At 34.5% G+C, this 21,516-nt stretch overlaps 1 protein-coding gene across 4 annotated transcripts in view; it reads left to right on the top strand.

Moving 5' to 3' along the window:
- Window positions 1–21,516, top strand: part of LOC143920192 (calmodulin-binding transcription activator 2-like) — a 328,881-nt gene that overhangs the window by 261,659 nt on the left and 45,706 nt on the right. For 2 of the 4 annotated variants that reach the window (XM_077442928.1, XM_077442929.1), the window contains exons 9-23: window positions 115–1,491; window positions 2,256–2,523; window positions 2,603–2,829; window positions 6,390–6,668; window positions 9,618–9,967; window positions 12,322–12,606; window positions 12,679–12,797; window positions 15,565–15,669; window positions 17,112–17,179; window positions 17,251–17,405; window positions 17,550–17,734; window positions 17,815–17,960; window positions 18,054–18,241; window positions 18,516–18,590; window positions 20,904–21,023. In XM_077442928.1, the coding sequence (XP_077299054.1) occupies window positions 115–1,491; window positions 2,256–2,523; window positions 2,603–2,829; window positions 6,390–6,668; window positions 9,618–9,967; window positions 12,322–12,606; window positions 12,679–12,797; window positions 15,565–15,669; window positions 17,112–17,179; window positions 17,251–17,405; window positions 17,550–17,734; window positions 17,815–17,960; window positions 18,054–18,241; window positions 18,516–18,590; window positions 20,904–21,023 (3,947 nt within the window). Of the gene's footprint in view, window positions 1–114; window positions 1,492–2,255; window positions 2,524–2,602; window positions 2,830–6,389; window positions 6,669–9,617; window positions 9,977–12,321; window positions 12,607–12,678; window positions 12,798–15,564; window positions 15,670–17,111; window positions 17,180–17,250; window positions 17,406–17,549; window positions 17,735–17,814; window positions 17,961–18,053; window positions 18,242–18,515; window positions 18,591–20,903; window positions 21,024–21,516 lie in introns of all 4 variants that reach the window. The other 2 variants (XM_077442927.1, XM_077442930.1) reach the window with 1 other exon arrangement.

The following is a 21,516-nucleotide window of genomic DNA, read 5'->3' as shown; positions in this document are numbered from 1 at the left end:
AAATTAGAGACTGGCCCGAGATAGATGAATATATTGAAAATCAAATCGAATTATAATTAACATTAGATTTTCATGCTATTTATATACTAAAATATTCATATTTAACTTTTTCAGACTGCCGAAACTGTAGAGGCGATCGTAGGCCAATTGATGGAAAAGCAAAGGCTGGCCAGACAAGCGGCGTTGGTTAAGCAATTGGAATGTGGCTGTCCAGAGGCGAGTTGCGCCGGTGGCAAGCCATGTCCTCACTCAATGAGGAGAATAACATCAGCGAAACCATTAGACCAATCAACAAACCCCACAGCCTCCATAGCGAGCACAAGTGCAAGACAACAATCAGACAACAACAACCAGGTGTCATCGACCACCGGTACCGGAAGTATTCTCCTCACCACCAACAGTCACCCTCCCCGAGTCTACTCCAGGGAATCTCGTCTAGTTCATCACACTCATTCCAGTTTAGTAACACACAATTCAAACGGCAATATTCCCACGTCGAACTCCACAACAAACTCTCCGCCTCTAGTGCTTAGTTTATCTCAGATCCAAGGCGGCGGCGGCCTCCTCATTTTAAATAGTTCAGCTAGCAACACGACCACTAATTCAGTCGTGCAACAGTCATTGGTGTCGCCATTATCTGTCACCTCTTTTGTATGTAACACTAGTGATAGTCGAAATAATCTATCTAGGCCTAAAGAAACAACGCAGTACAAAGCCGGAACTCTGGTGTTGAAGCAGGAGATCATGGAGACGAGCTTGCCGTCTGCTTGCCGACACAACTCAGAATCTAGTTATACGAGTAATAGTAATACAAGAACTACCACTAATGTCAAATTTGTAAATAGAATTTCACGATCGGACGACGTCACCGACAACATATCCACCGTCTTGTACGAAACGCTAACCAACGGACGGAAAGAAAGGAGTTCTCCAAAGTCCATTCAGAACCACCGGATGAACATGGTGTGCAGTGCGCCTGCCACACCGTCGAAATACGTAGATCACAACGAGGAAAGGTCCGAGAAGAAGTGTCACAACATCTTCAGTGACACACTGGTGTTGTTCGGCACGGAATCGGGTGGGTCGTTGATCAGCCAAAGTGATGGGTCGTCGATAGTCAACGGGACGTTCTTCAACGAAACGCTGGATCTCTCCCACGAAGATATTCAAAAGACTCTTTCAGCCAATATGCCTTTGTGTTCATCAGACTTAGATCAATTAACATCTAATAACTCTATAATACAATCTAATAACGTAGTTATAAACACCAACACCGTGCAAGTTCCCGGCGAGGAGTTGTCTCCCAACGACGTGATAGTTTCTGAAATCAATCCGATGGATTTCATAGAGAATTGTGATGTCGTCGTTTCACCGACTCATGTTGTGGACGACGACGTCTTCGTCAACTTGGATGCTTTTGATATGTTGGGAGATTTTCCAGAATTAGAAGCTCTCGATCCTAATACTGTCTCCAACCATAGTTTATTACAGGTAAAGTATAAAACAACTGAATTGCATTTCAAAACACACTTTTAACAAAGGTGGAGGTTATTGTAAAGCTTTACTGTCATCGGGAATAACTTTTGGGTCATACATTTATGGAATATATTTCTACTGGAGTCTCAGAATTTCATAGATTGAGCACATCTATGTCTCTTAACTCTTAAACTTAAACTAAGTTGTCCTACCAGTCATTAATTCACCGGAATCTTCTTCAGGCATAAGAATATGCTTCATTCAACAATTGTAATTGGAATATTTCAACTGTTTCTAGGGATTTCCTTATCACTTAGTGTCCTGAAATATCTCATCTCTGCTTCCAAGTTCCTGAATCTGATACTCTCCATTAAGATCCAAAAATTATATCCATAGGTCAAAATCTGTTTGTAAATAACTTTATACAATGATAGTCAATTTTATTCTCTGATTGAGCTCTACATTTTTTATAATAGACCTATGAAAGAAACAATAAATCTCTTGCTACTGTCAATTTCCTCTGTAGGTGATGGCAAACTTTCATTTCATCTGTTACAGTTGAGCATTTCAGGCAAAATTTAATTACAAATAATAATAAATAAAACTTTCAATGATAACTTTGTTTATCAGTTGTGAGTCAAAAATAACTAATCTGGCTTCAAGTCTTTACCCAGTCTCATCTTTTGAATAGCAGTGTGTTTTGAAATGTATCAATTGGATCGGAGCCATCTATTTTAAACAGAAAAAAATACTTTTTATAAAAAAACTGTCGTTTTTAGATCGAGGGTAAGTCGTCCAATCATCAATTTGACAGTGTATCCCAGAAGAACGAGTCTAACAGTCCACCATCAGGTTCACATTCGGATAGCCATCCCACCGCAAACATTACAGACTATTCTCCAGAGTGGGCATATCCTGAAGGAGGAGTGAAGGTCCTCGTCACCGGGCCGTGGCATTCGACGGCTTCGTCTTACACCGTTTTGTTTGATACATATCCAGTACCGACTACTTTAGTGCAGAGTGGCGTTTTAAGATGTTACTGTCCAGGTAATAAACATAATCGAATACACCTGTAACGTTTGACGTTGTATTTTTAAGTTTTTACATCTTTATTATTGTTTAATAGCGCACGAAGCAGGCTTAGCTACACTCCAAGTTGCTTGTGACGGATTTGTGATATCAAATGCGGTCATGTTTGAATATAAGCTTCCACCAAGAGACGAAAGGATTTTGGCACCTGAACCTAAAGTAGAACCTACGAGCGAAGGACTTCTCAAATTTACTCTTCTTCATAGGTTAGAATCCATGGATGACAAGTTGCAGATCAAACAAGAACCAGACGGACTAGATTCGGTAATTATTATGCTTAGTTGAATTGATTCAAATGTTATACTATACGTGTATTATATAAACATTTTTGAATAAATCGACTTGAAATTTATCATATTCGGATTTACTTACATATATAAAAAAATGCACTGAAGACCTTTTTTTTTAAATCATTTCAATTTATTTTAAATATTATTATTAATATTAAGTATGTACTAGTGTTGTACCCGATGAAATATCATCGCATGGGTTATGGCATATTAAATTATTAAATTAATAAAAATTAAAAGAAACGCGTTGGTCCTGTGTTCGATCCGCACACGATCGTATTTTTTTTAAATATATTTAATTATTTAATATAAAATAAAAATGGTAAAAACTACTTACCTACACATATAAACAATATAAAAATTAATTAGTCAATTAATTAAATAAATTTTCAATAGATGACGCTAAATGCTCTGAGACTATTGCTCTAGAGAAAACATTGGTAGCAAACAGTATATATAGAAGCTTTTTCTTGATCTGTTATTATGTTCGTATTATATTCGTACATTTTGCTCGCAGTGTTTAAATGTAACGTACATGTGTCGAAGCGAAACGACTATTATAGTACGGCAAGAGTTATCGCAGACAGACACACAGAATAGCGATATTATATATATATGAGATGACACTTTCGTTAGGGTTCAACCTTTTTTTTTAATATTATATTGCTGTCGGTTCCCTCATCACTGAGGATCGTGACTATGATGTGCGGTCAACCAGCTGCCTCCATTCAGTTCTAAATTCGGCCAGGCGAAGACTTGCTACCGTGGAAGCGCCCGTCGCTGCAGATACTTGGTCAGTCCAGCGTGCGGGGGATCTGCCTCTGGCTCTTCTGCCTTCGACGCTACCAACCACAACCAACCGCTCCAGGCTCTCCTCACCTCTTCGTGCAATGTGGCCGAAGAACTGCAATATACGTTTCAGGCATATTGTTGACAATCTATCCTTGATTTTCAATTCTTCAAGAATAGACACATTCGTGCGTTTGTCGGTCCAAGGCACGCGCAGTAGCCGTCTCCAGGACCACATCTCGAAGGCATCGATTCTCCGTCTATCCGCCGCCTTCATGGTCCACGTCTCGACACCATAAAGGCAGACAGAAAAAACGAGACTCTTCACGAGACGGATTTTGACAGCAGTTGTAATGGCTCTATTCTTCCAAATCTTCGTTAGTTGTGACATTGCCGATTTTGCTAATGTAATCCGGCGCCGTATTTCCAATTCGCTGCCGCCGTTGTTAGATATGAGTGACCGCAGATAGACAAAATTATCAACCACATCTATACCGTTTAAAGCTGAGTTGTTGTTTTGCAGCTGTTGGTGACGGTCAATTATCATAATTTTTGTTTTGGGGCGGTTTATCTGGAGGCCAAGCACATTACTCTCTGTCTCAACACGACGGATCAGTTCGGCCATTTCTTCATGATTATTAGCTATGAGCGTTGTGTCATCCGCATACCGAAGATTGGATAGTTTTTTTCCACCAATGGACACTCCACCCTTCCAACCATCCAGTGCTCTACGCATTATATACTCTCCATATATATTAAATAGGTCTGGAGATAATATACACCCTTGCCTTACTCCACGTTGTACTCGAAAATTTGTCGAGTTTAGCGAATTGATTCGAACTACTGCATTGTTATCATTATACAAGTTATGTATTATCTTTACAAGATGCATGGGGACTCCCATGTCCAGTAGAACTTTCCACAGATAGTCCCAGTTCACAAAGTCAAAAGCTTTTTTATAGTCTATAAAACAAAGAACGGCTGGAGTTTGAAACTCCCGACATTTTTCAATGAGTTGACGTATATTCAGTATTTGTTCCCTCGTCCCTTTGCCTTTTACAAACCCTGCTTGTTCGTTCGGTATTTGCCATCCAAGGTAACTGCTCAAACGATCTTTAATTATATACAGCAATACTTTACTAGAGTGCGATATTAAGGCTAAGGTCCTGTAATTCTCGCATTTTTTTGTAGATCCTTTCTTGTGTAAGGGAATGAATATTGAATTGACCCAATCTTTCGGCCATACTCCGTTTACCCAGATCTTGTTGCACATATTACATAGCGCCTTTATCGCAGTTTCACCAAGCTCTTTCAGAAGTTCAGCTTGTATACCATCGCTGCCAGGAGACTTTTTACATTTCAGTTTCTTTATGGCATTTACAACTTCAGATGTCAAGATGTCAGGCTCCCTGACATCATCAATTAGGGAAACAATTGAGGTCGACGAACTACCACTGTACAATTCCGAACAGTATTCTTTCCATCGGTTGAGTATCACATCAATATCTGTAAGCGTGTTTCCAAATTGATCATCTATTGTCCAAGTTTTGGGTGAAAATTTTTGAGTGACGATTTTTACTTTGTGAAAAATATCCCTTGCCTGATTCTTTAATGCGTGTTTTTCTATCTCCTCACATATGTCATTTATATATTTAGCTTTATCCCGCCTACAACTCCTTTGAATATCTTTATGTAATATTGCATACCTTTCAAGATATTCTGTCGATGTTATGCCAGTTTGTTTAAGTCTTTTACGTTCTTTTATCTTAACCCAAGTTGAATCAGAGATAAAAGACTTACGATGTTCATTTTGCGGTGTTTGATGTTTTCTGGCATACCGAATTATGAGATCTTTAAAAATTTTCCAAGACTCTTCTACATCTACATTAGGATTTATTTGGAATTCTGCATCTTTTTCTCTGATTACATTGCCAAAATTAATTACATCATCATTGGTGAGTTTAATTGCTTTATTTTGATGTCTTTTAATCATTTTCAATTTCAGTCGAAATTTAGCAACAAGTAAGTTATGGTCCGATCCGCAATCTGCACCTGGATATGTTTTGACGTTATGTATCGATGATTTCCATCTAGAATTTATTAATACATAATCGATTTGGTTGCGGTGACGATCCCCAGGAGATATCCAAGTGTACAATCGCCTAGGATGATGTTGAAACCAAGTATTCATAATGGACATTTTATTTTCAATGCAGAAACTTATAAGTTTCTCTCCTCTCTCATTTTGAATACCCAATCCATATTTACCTACTATGTTATCAATGTTGCTATTATTACCGACTTTGGCATTAAAATCACCAAGAATGATGGTCATTTCTTTGTTTGAGATATTTGACAATGTATCGAGTAGTGAAGCATAGAACGCATTTATTTTAATATCTTCGGCATCTGCAGTAGGAGCATATATTTGAAGGATGTTTAGTTTATACGGATGCGTGTTGAGTTTTAAGTGTATAAGTCTGTCACTTATGGGGTTGTAGCCAATTAGTGCACTGGTTAATTTAGATGCTAAGATCACCGCGACACCGCTATGTGACGAATCTTGGTTACCAGAAAAATATATCGTATAATTTTTAATATTACATAACTTAAATATGAGAAAGACCCAACGGCTCAATCTTAATGTACATACATACATAGGTGGAAGCAATGGGTTCACCTTTAAACACATTTACTTACCGATTAAAATGAATAGCTTTAAAATATAGTATTTAATATTGACAGGTCGAGGATTCTGCCCTGTTCATGCAACCAAATTTTGAAGACCGTCTCGTCACATATTGTCAAGCCAGGATCGGCCGTTCGTGGAAACTATTGATCGAGGAATCCAACCAGGAACAATATGGCAGCCACCGTGGAATGACTCTGCTACATTTGGCAGCATCTTTGGGCTATTCTCGTCTCGTCTGCACAATGTTGCATTGGAGAGCTGAAAACTCGTCCATGTTGCTGGAGACGGAAGTCGATGCTATGAGTCAGGACGATGACGGTTTTACGCCATTGGTAGGCATATATTATATTAACTAGCATTAAGTGTTTCAACATAACATTATACTCAAATCCTTTATATTGAAGTTACTCTCCTAACTATAGTTGATCATATGAGAGTAAATTATCTTTCATTTATTATTGAAAAATCGACAGGCCTCAGATGAAGAAATTCATAAAAACAAAGAATAAATATAACAAAATAACATCTGAGCCCAATTATAGATTTTTACAAAATACATATGTATAGACAAACAAATGATAAAAAAAATAATAAAAACTAAAATATAACTAAATTCTTCTTCTTCTAATGCCGAATCCGTATTCGGACGTAGGCGACTACCATGGGCAGACATCGTTTATGGCCCGTGCGAATTCTTCCCTATCATGGGCAAGCCGAAATAACTTTTCGAGACCGAGTCCTATCCATGACCTGATGTTCCGGAGCCAAGAGAGCTTCTTTCTCCCAAGCCACCGTTTGCCTTCTATTTTCCCTTCTATGATTGTTTGTAGAAGGCGATATTTGGGGCCGCGAATAATGTGGCCAAAATATTCCATCTTACAGCGCTTCACCGTGTCAAGTAGCTCTCTCTTTTTATGAAGAAGCTGGAGGACTGTTTCGTTTCTTACATGCTCCATCCACGAGATCTTTAGCATCCTCCGGTAACACCACATTTCAAAGGACTCTATCCTGTGCATGGATGCCACTAATAGCGTCCACGTTTCGCATCCGTACAGCAACACCAACCAAACATAGGAGTGCAGGACTCGTAAGCGCAATTTCATAGAAAACCTTCGACAACACAAAACATTTTTCATCCTGCCGATGGCATTTATTGCTATTTCGATCCTTCTTCTTATCTCCATTTCGGAACTGACGTCCGTATTGATCATTGCTCCTAGGTATTTGTATTTTTCAACCTGTTCAATCATTTGTCCGCGCACACTCAGGTTTAATGGATCCGTTTTTTTTTTTAAATATTACCATTGATTTTGTCTTGTTGATATTAATAGATAGACCCCATTTTTGACATGAATGATCAATTGCGATCAATAACGATTGCAGGTCTTCGACACTCTCACTCAATATTGCCGTATAATCAGCGAAACGGATATTATTTATAATTTCGCCGCCTATTCTTACTCCTATTCGACTATCGACTGCCTGGTTGAACACTATTTCCAATACATAGAACAATGCATAATTAAACATAAAGTGATATAATATAATTGGACAAAGAATATATTGTTACGTATACTAAAAAGAGCCGTTGGATTAGGCTGAGTAGCATCCCAGAGACTGTGACCGTTATCTTTGGTTTCGAGGATTATCTCCCCCCGAATGCACTTAGCGGGGGTAGCCGTCTCATTCCGGTAGAGTTCTCAGAACCGGTACCGTGAGAGCGAATGTCCGGAATATATATCCGAATACGTGACATAACAATATGCAAACAAATTAGACGTCGAAGATGTCCTGAGAGATCGATCCCTTATAAGGCGATACTTAGGCGATATCAGGTCATTCTGGACTGAGCACTGCCAGGGTGTGTATCTCCTTAATCATCAATAAATGCTGTAAAACGACTTTGGCCTTTGACTTGGATCCTCCACCCACCCCTACGCAACAATATAATAGAAATAGAAATGGATTAATCAATCAAGGCTCTCCTGATGGCAATCCTGATGTAAGGAAATACCGAATATATCAACCTCATTCAGCTCTCCGCTAAGCATACGATAAATACGCTGTAGATAGGAATATTTTAGGGAATTGGTTTTGAAAGGATTAGGTGAAAAGAGTGCAACGTGTCTAGAATACCTAACTGGGATCTGTAAATTTTTTCTGTAAATCGGAACAATCAAGGAAACCATTTAAGAGCTTAAAGAAGAATGTATGTAGCATCAGTGAGTCGTCGCCTGACAGAAAGATTGTTGGATAGGATTTTTAAAATATTGGGAACAGTAGTATGGATGTAGGTAAGAAAAAGGTAGTGTAAGGATTTAACAAATTTAAGTTGGACTTTTGCAATACAATTACATAATATGGGATAAATAAAAAGGTTACCATATAATTGAGGCAAATTCAAGGTGAGACCTTACAAAGGAAAAATAAAGTAATTTAAGTAAATAAGGATCATTAAATGGTTTTGTTGAGAGGAGTAGGAATCCAAAAGATTTAAATTACGTGAAAATTGTCTTTGAATGTGGTTTGAGAAGTTGTTATTACATATTGTTGCGTAGGGGTGGGCGGAGGATCCAAGTAAAAGGCCAACAGTCGTTTCACAGCATTTATTGATGATTAAGGAGATACACGCACTGGCAGTGCTCAGTCCAGAATGACACGATATCGCCTACGTACCGCCTTATAAAGGGTACATCTCTCAGGACGCCTAATCTGTTTAACTGTTGTATAGTCACGTATTCGGATATGTATTTCCACGACATTGGGTCTCCCCGTAACGATTCTGAGAAATAACTAATAACGGTCATTGTTTAGCCTAAATGCACTTAGAGTCCAGATATAATCCTTGGAAGTAAGTGCAAGCACTTAGTTAATCCGATAACAGATATCCGTTGGTCTAAGTGCAATTCGCTCAATCCGCGGCGTACGTAACAATATGTACGATATACGAGTAGATGAAAATGTTGCATCAGTGAGTCGTCGCCTGACAGAAATATTTTTTAAGGATAGGATTTTTAAAATATCGGGAACAGTTGTATGGGCGTATGTAGGAAAACGGTAGCGTAAGGATTTAATAAATTTTAGTTAGACTTTTTCAATACAATTAATATGGGATGAATAAAAAGGTGACCAGATAGTTGAGGCAAATTCAAGGTGAGACCTTACAAGGGAAAAATAAAGTAATTCAAGTACATAAGGATCATATAAGGACCATATTGATATTACTTAAGTGTATAGTGATTAATTATTTATAATTATATGATTTTATTGCTTGTTTTCAGATGTGGGCTTGCTCGAGGGGCCACAGCGAAACTGCACTTGTATTATATAGGTGGAATCACACGGCACTGAATGTCCGCAACAAAGCGTTGCAGACGGCGTTGGACTGTGCGGTCCTCCATCAGCACAACAATTTAGTAAAGGAGATTAAAAGGCTGGAATCAAAACGAGAGATCACAGACTGTAGCGGTGGACCTGTATATAATAATAATTTATTGATAAAGATCGAGAATGGTGGGTCTAACTTCTCGGCGAGCGTTTCGCCGGCAACGTCCATATCATCGTTGTCGTCGATTGCCTCGTCCAGTAGGCTGCATGACGGTGTATTCCTGAGACCTGGGGCCGTCACTAGGTTATTTTTGTAATAATATTTTTGTTGATTTTTACATATATAGTATATTAATCCCTGTGCTGCAAACGATTGCAAACCAATCGGGCGCATGCTCATTTCGCTGCATGCTCATTTCATACTTTTGTCTCGGCTTTTGCCATTTTAAACTTGCCAGAAAGATCCAACTCAATTTTAAGAATTGCCAATCACCAATGTACATCGATATGTCATCTGCACAACCCCGTCTTCCATACATGCTGAAATTCAAACGGTTAAAATGCAATTGAAATGAGCATGCAGCCGGGTGGTTTGCAATCATTTGCAGCAAATCCTATATAAAAGATTTTTAAGTCGTAAATTGTTCAGTAAATATGAATATTATAGTGCTTTTCCATATGCTATTGACTATTGCTCGACAATTCAAAGTAAATAGTACTCTAAAATCTAGGTTTTCGCTATTTGAATGTTTAATTGAGCGTGATTATGAAAAGTAAACTAGTTTTTTTATTTAATATGTTCAGTAAATGTGAATATCATAGTGTTTTTCCATATGCTATTGACTATTGCTCGGCAATTCAAAGTTAATAGTACTCTAAAATCTAGGTTTTCGCATTTGAATGTTTAATTGAGCGTGATTTTGAAAAGTTAACTAGTTTTTTTATTTAATATAATATACTATGTTCAGTAAATGTGAATATTATAGTGTTTTTCCATATGCTATCGACTATTGTTTGATAATTCAAAGTAAATAGTACTCTAAAATCTAGGTTTTCGCTATTTGAATGTTTAATTGAGTGTGATTTTGAACAGTAAACTATTTTTATATGTAATATAATATATGTTCAGTAAATGTGAATATTATAGTGTTTTTCCATATGCTATCGACTATTTTTTGATAATTCAAAGTAAATAGTACTCTAAAATCTAACTTTTTGCTATTTGAATGTTTAATTGAGTGTGATTATGAAAAGTGAACTAGTTTTTGATTTATATAGGAAAACTTTACTACAAAACAATTAATTAAGTTCCTATGTTTAAGTTTATCATTAGATATAATTTCGGAAGAGACTTTGTATGTACATACATATATATGTAAGTTTTGGTTCGTAGAATCAAGAAAAAACCTGTATATATATATATATATATATATGTATAGATATTGAAATGGCAATGGGCGGGCCACGTGGCTAGAAGAATGGACAAAAGGTGGACAAAAGAAGTGTTGAATGGTACCCGAGAGAATGCAATGGTAAAAGGAAGACCGCAGGGAAGATGGGTGGACGAAATTAGGAAAATCTGCGGGGTGAGGTGGATGAGAGTTGCGCAAAACAGATACGAGTGGAAGCGTGTTGGAGAGGCCTTCATCCAGCATTGTTTGCTATCGTTTGAAAATAGTCCACTAGCATTTAGCGCCATCTAGGCTTTGCAATACCGGTCTTACCGAAACCGGGATCCTGGTGTTTTATCCAGTGGTCAGATACAGAAATACCGGTATTTTGGTATTACAACTTAAGCAAATTTGAATGTAAAAATAATTGATTTCAATTATGCACGAAGATCCCATCAATATTGAGCGATTCCAGCATTGATCGACTGGCCTTTTTATGGTCATATTTTTTAATTCACATAATCAATAAATCTAATAATATTTGTAAAAATTAGAATTACTTATATGTATGCTTATGATCTATATTTTCACCTTTAAAATCTTTAAAATATTAAGAGGGCTGGATACCCGAAACGTAAATTTTGTTGCTGTTCCTTTCTTCGATATATATATATATATATATATATTGAGTGAATGTATGTACATATACATATATTGAGTGAATGCGACAGTTGCGCCTCGACCAAATAATATCTATTTTAAATCGACAAAATCGAGGTTTCGTATTCTCCAGTTTTCTCTTCCGAAACTGGACCAATTTAAAAAAAAAACCATCATCAGTATGAGAAAGATATTTTCTATGTTTGTGTGGCCGTATTTTTTTAAAAATCAATCGTTAAATAAGCACGCTGGAGTCTTTTCGTGGGTGTAAAAAAGAGGCGAGGTTTTATAGATGTTTGGCGGCTCCTAACTCATATAAAAAATTAATAATCAAAAAAATAAAACCACAGAAACATGCCAATGGTGGATGTCCATAGCAAATTAAAAAATAATTTCTCTAGTGCCATTAGTGAGAAGTGTAATACGTATGTATGGACAAGGCGCTGGTGTACAGCCCTCCAAAATAACCAGTGATTTTACCTGTATTATATAAATTGCTAGTTTAATAATGACTATCATTCATTAGTTAGGTTAGGTTATTAATCAAATATTATACTATTATTTAAATAAACGTGTGTGCTTGATTGGTGTTTTTATTTGATTTCAGGAGTGAAACTCAAAAATTCAAAACATTGCAAGTTAACATTCCCTATTCAACGTCTGAAGGTAATAAGCAATTGAACGACAAAGACATATGCATTCCAATGGACGTCGGTGGAAGTCCCAGTCCCAACAGAAGCTTGCGGAATGACACATCACCTTCACAAAAACTAGTCAAAAGATCATCAGTCGATAGCGGAATAAACATGACTTCCGTTCAATCGTCGGATAGCTTGCCGTCCCTTAGACATAGGAATAGAAATAATGGGAAAGAAAATCCTAAATTATCAAGGTTTGATCGAATCAAAGTCCATATATGTTACATATAGTATTGATTATTTTAATTTGAGATTGTGTTTTTCAGGTTTGATAGGAGCATGTCTTTGCCTCTGTCCTCGTTTAATCCCGGAGATTCGTCATATCTAAATAATATAGACAGTGGAACGAGACAACTGATCTCTCGTCGTATGGACTACGCTTTGTGTATGTTAAACCTTTTCCGAAACTACCTTTTCGATATATCGACTCTTTATATCCATTTCATTATTTTTTTTCAAGACCGAACTGGTATATATATATATATATAGCTAATGATTATATTTTTGCATCATGTTGAGGAAAACTCGTAAAAGTTTATTGCATTATGAAATTTCATCAACTTTTAGAATAGGCATTTTGAACTTTTTATTTTTAAAGTCGACCCTTCGGGTCGATTGCTCATCGGCTGACATACAAAAATATGAGTTTTGCTACAATTTTTACTCCATTTTTGCTTTGAGATTTTTATTGCCTTTTATTTTTGGCGTAGAATTTGAGAAATGAACATGGAAGGACAACTTTATACAAAAAAATAGCAAAATATAGTGTGCAGTTTATACATTTATTATAATTATTATACATACATATAAGAAACATTTTTATATATACTATTTTTTATTATTTTTTATTTTAAATATGATCTTATAATATAAAGCATGCCTTAATTTAATACGTACAGCTTTTTAATTGAATACGTTATTATATTATATATTATATAATTCCTTCCACTTTCATGCTTGATAGATACATCTAAAATGTGATTTGAACTGTTGACATCCTGGATAAATTGAAATATTGAATCGATAACGACAGCGTTGATTTTACAATTGTAAAAAAATTCAAGCTTCACATGTTGTAACATATTAGAAATAAATAGCTTACTGCACCGTATGTATAATTCACATTTTGTAAATTTTTAAATACATATAGTCGAGATGAAACAGAACAAACTTATATACATATAATTATTATATTATGCAGGATGGTGCGGGATCAATTAGATAATTGGTATTTTGAAAATGAACTCTGTATAATTGATAAGTAAATAAGCACTAGCTGCATAAAAACAAACTACATAGTATAGAATTATGCCCAGTGCCGGCCTTACACCCAATGGCGCCCTCGGGCAATTTTTTCTAAACATCCTTAGACAACATTTCGCCTTTGGCGCTCTAATCTAAAAATTTGTTTGGCTTTTGGCGCTCTAAATTTAAAAAATTAAAGCGCCTTTGGCGCATCAAGCAGCGCCCTAACTTACTTGGCACCCTCGGGCACCGCCCAACCCAGCCCCCCCCCCCTAAAACCGGCACTGATTATACCACAAAGTCATTTATTGAAGATTACGTCATTAAACTTGGCACCTTTCCGAACATTATCCATCAGCATAATCTTCGGATGGTGTCTTTCAACTCTTGGACAGTTAATTAAATAAGTTGATTAATATATTAATATTCTTTGAAATAACCTTACAGGAAGAAGTCATATGCTGATAGTTAGGGGACCAGGCACGATATATGTGTACACTTTTGAGTTAAATAGAGTCTGTATTCGACATTTTTGTATGTATGTAGCATGAGACTTACGTCAAATGTACATGCTATCGTATTTACTCCCCACTCGAACCTCGATGGCCAATTACATTTCGTTTCAGTTTCGCATTGTATTTTGGCCAAGAAATACAACATTGGTCGGTATAATTTGATTTTAATTTTGAGTTTGTGTGTCGTATTTTGAAATATTTACATTAATGAAATTTGAATATAAAATACGTAAGTTGTTGATATTAATTAATTTATTTATGGAATACGTATATATTTTCTATTAATGGAAATTTAAGGGGTGGATGCCCATCCCAGTCCCCCCCCCACAAATAACGCCCCTGCTTCCTGGTCTATATCTATGTAAAATAAAATAAAATAAATGTCTCTCTGATTTCCATTCAGTGATGATTAGAGACACGTATTTTGGGCATCTATTTTTGTGAATTTTAGCATTTTCATTTTGCATCATGGCATTAAAAATGTTAAATTTTAGCATCTATTTTTTATGAAGAGTTTAATTTTAAATAATAAAAAATTTCGATGAATTTTAATAAAATTTATATACATACATATATACAATTTAAAGACAGCCCAACAATTAAAAAAAATAATAGAAAAATTCAAAAATGTTTTGGAATTAAAATTTCAATGAAAAAAGCATGAATATAACAATATAAAGACAAAAAATATGAATATAAAAATACCAATAATACCAATTAAAATTTATTAAAACTCAACATGGAGCATATTACTTCAGATTATTTTTTGAGATTTGTGCGACGATCGGTAACAATTATATTGTATTTACTAAAATACCTTTCAGCATCCACACTTTTGTCTACTATTTACAGTACTAGACAAAAGCAGTTGCTTGGTTTCAACAGGAAAAACACCGTCTATGGTAAACTGCAAGCTCTGTTTTATCCCCTCAATTTCTTCACATAATAAATGGGCAAATTTCACTTTTGTTTGTTATTTTAGCATCTATTCGCATATTTTACGAATTTAGCATCTATTCCGAATTCTAGCATTAATAGCAAAATTCCCAAAATACGTGTCTCTAGTGATGATGTATTTAAAAAAAATGATTTTGTAGAATAATGGTATATGAGTTTGATTTTATTTAGCTAATGAATATTTTCTTTCCTCGATACTTTAATCATCTAATTGTTTTGGTCTCACTCTGTATATTCATATATCTATATCATATATAAAAGAGAACAGTAAGTTTTTATATACGGAGTAATTTATTTTTTGTTGTAAAAATGGTTGAACTACATAGTGAACCGACGATAGTGAGAAGTGCTTGTATTTTTTTGATTTTATGTTATGTTTTTATTTAATTTTTTTTTATTTGTTGCGTTGGGTTTTGACAATTACTGCCATTATAGGCGAGGTAGCAGGAGGGCCCCGCTCTGACAGTCCATTGATCGACGTTGAAGCAATGTCCGACGAGGAATCCGAACACATAAACAAAGAGCAGGCGGCTGTTGTAGGTCAGTCAATGCAAAGGGACCAGGAAAACCGATGATCGAGCCTTCACAACTTGTTCTAAATAACATCTTCTCAAACACAATTCTCCGAACTCCATCTATTTTTGAACCTTTTTATATATATATACAATATTTTGTATACTTTGGCTAATACATATGTATCTAAAAGGTTCTGCTGTTCTAATACAACAAGATTCAGGGTGTTGAGTTTTGAGAAGGCCGTTTTAAAATCCATTTAAAAGTCTCAAACTGAAGATACAACAACGTTGTGAAAACTCGATACGTTAAATTGGGGCTATTCTTTTGTGTTGATTTGTTTTTTAAAATTGTCTAACTCTTCTGTAAATATATATATATATACATACATATATACTTCATATTAGTGTTGTGACATTAAATATTTTATTCTGGTAGTTATCATTATATACACAATCATGTATACAAATTTTTATATATATTTATATATACACCTATACAGTAATATATGTACATATATTAAAAATTATTCAATACAACTAACCGTATAAATTTGAACGAAATGTAACCGTTGCTTCTTCTTATAACAATTAATATCAAATAACACACAATAAATTTCACTATATTCGTTGTTTTTTTTAATATTATATATGTGAATCAGAAATAGATTATTTAATGAAAGCATCTAAGTTTTAATGTTTAATCGTTGCTGGGTGTTTAAAGCTTTTTTTTATTATTGATTAATGTTTTGACTTTGCCTCGTTTTTATTTTTGTTTAATTCAGATACATATCTGTGTGTAGCCATTCTCTATTTTTATTTTAAATATAAAAAAAAAAATATTTCATACATGTTGTAAAATGGATGAAAATATTAAGAGAAAGGTGACAAGTATTTGGCATGCTGTAGTATTTAGATTTTTTTCATTATTATAGTCGCTTTTTAGAAGCTTTATATTTAGCTTAAATATTTTTGCCTGTATTTTGAAACAATAAAAAAAAAAAAAAATACCGAAGAGGTAAGTTAAACTGCAAGAAATCAATTTTATCATACTAAAACGAAAATTTATTTTTAATTCAAATTGAATTACATCGAGCAAAATGTGATGTTAAATTCTATCATAAAAATCTGTGAATATTTTTTCATCATTTTAGGTTTCAAATCAATCAAAAAAAAAAAAAAAAAAATTCAACAATATTCGTTCGTAGATATTTATTTATTTTTTTTATTATTATTTTTACACTCCATGGCAAATTTGATTTTATTTAACCATCATACATATTACATATAAATGTGACCCAACCTCCAAAAATACGTATTCTTAAGCTGAATCGATTTAGATTGATTTTGTGTTTATATTATATTATTATATATAAGTTATGCTATCGATGTTCAATGTTTAGATGCAACTTTAGATGTTGAAGTGAGCCGTTAACTATTTTTGTAATAGTAATGTTTGAAATCTTTCAGGGGAACAAGACGTTAGGGTTTTTACGCTCGCCGAGCAAATCATAGCCGCTATGCCCGACCGTATTAAAGTAAGTTAAATGTATACTTTCACACGTTAGCTATTTTGTTACAAGTGTTTATAATGATCAATTCATAACAGAACGAAAGCGAGGATATGGTAGTGGAAGGCAGTCCCGGAATCGTTGATACCGGCGCACCGAGTGATTGCCTGATGGAGCCACTCTTGGATTTGCCTACGACGGTCAATTTTGAAACTACAGAATTCAATTTTGAATTTTCAGATCATACATACAGGTAATTTTTGTATTATTTGATTGAAATTGTAACATAAGCTAGTAGACATTGATAAAAAATTGATCATCTGAGAGCAAAAAAGAGGTTTGCAACATATGTATGTATTTGTATTTGCATAAGAATTGACTAAATTTTAAATTTTAGGTACTACGATGCTGGAACACCATGCTCAAGCTTATCTCCAGCTTCATCATCATGTTTACCTTCGCCGAGATCTCTTCCATTGGCCGACTCACCGTCTCCGCCACCGACGACGGCAGACTTTTGCGAATTTCTCCAAGCCTCGGCCAACTTGTGCGAGCGAGACTTCAACAACTTGACCTTATCCGGTGCATATCTCCGTCTAATTAATCTGGGAATTTCAAACGAATAGGATTTTCATTAATTGTGCTTGTCGTGCATTCAACAGACCGGGAACAAAGGGAGCTGTACGAGGCGGCCAAGATAATTCAGAAAGCGTACCGCTCGTATAAAGGTCGTCAAAAGTTGGAAGAGCAGGACAAGGAGAGAGCTGCAGCCGTATGCATACAGAATTACTACAGACGGTATAAACAGGTGAGGTGTAATAAAACGTACGTTGATTGTATTTCTTAAGTCTCCACGTACATACATAATTTGCTTACGCTGTTTTGTTGATTAAATTTTCAGTATGCGTACTTCAAACAGATGACTCATGCAGCTATGGTGATACAACATGGTTATAGGTCGTATTGTGCCCACAAAAGGTTCAAGAAAGGTATCCAGGAGACTAATATGGGTATGAACAATGTCGGAAACACTGGAATGTATTCTCGTGCTGTCAGAGACAGCGGAAAGGGCAGTCCGGGTAGTTTGAAGTGAGTTTGATTGATTTATTTGCTTCTAAATGAATTTTTATGATACTGTTTTATCATTGTATGGTATCTGGTATCTCGAAATTAAATTGTTCGAAATATGAGATTAAATAGTCTATTAGAAGTTGCTTCAGAAAATCTTCAAATAATACATCGAATATCAATTTAATGCTGTAATATATTTTATGCATTTCTGCATTCTATACATATATATTATAATACGTTGTTTTATTTAATAAATAATCAAAAAAATCTAATAAAATTTTAAATTACACAGACGGACGTATTCACAGAGAAGACAACACCAAGCTGCTCGAAAAATTCAACAGTTTATGAGACAATCTAAAAATAAGTATGTATTTTATATATATTTTTATCATTATATGTACATATGTAGTTATACAAAAAATAAATAAAATAGTCAGTTCAGTATGTCTTTACTGATTAGTATGTCAGTACTGGGGATAATAAGTTAGTATTAGATAAGGGATGATATATTGTACAAGTATTGCCTAAATATTATATAAGAGATGATGTAAAAGTATATGATAGTTGTAAATTTCTAGAAGAAGGTTAAAAGAATCCATAAAAACTAAGATAAACCTTGTAAAAATAGTACATATGTATCTATGTGTACATACAGAAGGCTAAATTAAAATTAAAATTAAATAAATAATCAATTTTTTAAACAAAATCGTGTGTAGGTATGTATTGTTCAAAAGTAAATTTGTCAAATCATAGTTTGGAAAATCACATATGTATGTATATACATACATACATACATAGCTATTTTAACAAATTATTGTTATATATTATATGTATAAAAATAAAGAAAAATGTATGCACAATTGTACATATTAAATATATAATTTCGAAAGCGACTTTGTATGTATGTTTGTTTGTTTGGGTCGTGGAATCCGTGACGTTCAATTTAATAAAAAAACTAATTAATATTCATTTAAATTTAATTAAATTATTTTATTTAAATTTAAATAAAATAAAACTATTCAAATAAATGTAATCAAATGTTTACTATTAGAGCCATGTTTAAGCGGTTTATATTATATTAAAAAATACCGAGCGAAGCCGGGTAAAAACACTAATATCCAATATATAATTTCGAAAGAGACTTTGTATGTATGTACGTTTGGTTCGTAGAATCCGTGACGTCCAATTTAATAAAAAAACAAATAAATATTAAAAAAAATTGAATCAAAGGCTTATTAATTACACTGTTCGACACGAAAAATGTTTCAGAGACGGGATATGACTTTTCTTATAGATCTATGCCCAGTGAACACGAATCTGGTAATAAAAAGTGTTGATTGGCTCGAGATTCGGAGATATATGTGTTTTTTAAATCGCGCGATTTTTCTATATCTTGGTGTTGTTCGGTCGATTTCTCAAAATCTGTTAATTTTCTGTTCAAAATGAATATTGGAATCTAGATTCGGGTATTTTATCTTTCATTTGTAGTACTTTTCAGCTTTCAAATCTCTAAGTAGTCATTCAGTTCAAATCAAAAGTCAAAATTACGTATTTTCACTTGTGATTTTTTCCCACTGTTAATACTATATTATATTGAGTATTTTCTATTGAAACATGTTTATTAGGATAGTGTTCTGGCCACACTATTTTTTGATTTCGTTTAAAAGGGTTAATTGGATGTGTGGTGAATTTTAAACCGGTAAAATTGTGACCAAAAACTTCGTATTAGTAGAGCACAAATTTGTGTTGTGTGCGCTGCATTACTGTACGCTGCATCATGTGCGTCATTGTATACAACGATATAGTGGTCACAAACTTTTTTCAATGTGTTTTTAAATAATTTTGTAATGAAATAATTAGAAGGATTTGAATTTAATAATATATTTATTGAATACGAATATGTATAGCGTAAAAATAAGTATCAGTACATTTTAAGCACCCGAATAAAAATAAAAATAGACATGGAAAATAAAAACAAAAATCAAAATGAAATTAAATATGAAGATAATGAACATTTCAAAGATAAATAAAAAATAAAAACAAAAATCTAAAAAATATTTTTGTTTCGAAAGAATTATATATTTTAAGTAGGTACAAAGTACTTAAAAATATCTTTGAAATGTTCATTATCTTCGATTCGTGTTCACTGGGCATAGATCTATAAGAAAAGTCATATCCCGTCTCTGAAACATTTTAAAAGTCGTCATTTGTCGAACAGTGTTATTAGATTAGCCATGTTTAAGCGGTTTATATATATTACAAATACCGAGCGAAGCCGGGTAAAACCACTAGTATATAATACATACATACATATATAATGTGTATAAAAATAGCAGATTTTGACATAGTCGATGTACATTTGTATGTAAGTTTTTTTTTAATTTTTTTTTTAATTTGAAATACTCATTTGTTTTAATTTTTAACAATATTTCTCAAAAGTAAATATATTACATTTAATACTTAATAAAAATACATATCAGATAACCGTGCATTGTTTTCTGTTATCCTTTGCCTACAAAGTGCATGGGAAGAAGCATTCGGGATAAATGTGAGTATGCAACTGCTTACACTTATGCAATACACCTCTGAACTTACATATATCCATCATATCACATACACCATAACCACAACGTCAAACGATAAAAATGCATTATACAACTATTTTTTAATATTACAGATTACAGAGCGAGCGAGCCGCAAGAGAGAGGCAGGCGGTCCAGCTGTCAGCGGCTGTCCCCCAAAGGTCACAGTATCCCGGGGACAATTTGCAATACATGCACCCCGGCAACCAAATCAGGTATGTTCAAGTTGAAATATCTATATTATAGATATGTCATGTTTTTGTAACCCGTTTCTAATTGAGATTTTGAGTGTGCTATGTACATAGTAGCACTACTCCAGAGAAACGTTATAATAATAGTAGTGGCTTTAAGGTCTGACCGCACTGTGCGTCACACGAACGATCCGACACTTCACAACAGTACGCGACCAAATATTGTTTGTATGAAATTGTATGAGACATAACGCACTACGCGACAGTCGCATGACGTAGAACGACACCGTGCGTCAAAGTTGACTTTCCGACCAACTTTGACGCAAGGTGTCGTTCGTGAGGTGACGCAATTGTCGTTGAGTGGGGGTTGCCTTGCGACAATTATTCTCCTTCTTCATATCGTGACTTTGAAATAGCATCTAGCCATAATCTATAGGTTTTTCTCGATTGTTCTTCTTCCTCGCATATCACAGATACTTTAATAGCGTCCGTTTCGTCCATCTTGCTCCGAGGTACC

The sequence above is a fragment of the Arctopsyche grandis genome, chromosome 12, assembly GCF_051622035.1.
Source record: "Arctopsyche grandis isolate Sample6627 chromosome 12, ASM5162203v2, whole genome shotgun sequence".
NCBI classification, from domain to species: Eukaryota; Metazoa; Arthropoda; class Insecta; order Trichoptera; family Hydropsychidae; genus Arctopsyche; species Arctopsyche grandis.
Note: the sequence above shows the minus strand (reverse complement) of the source record. Positions and strands in the feature narration are given on the sequence as shown.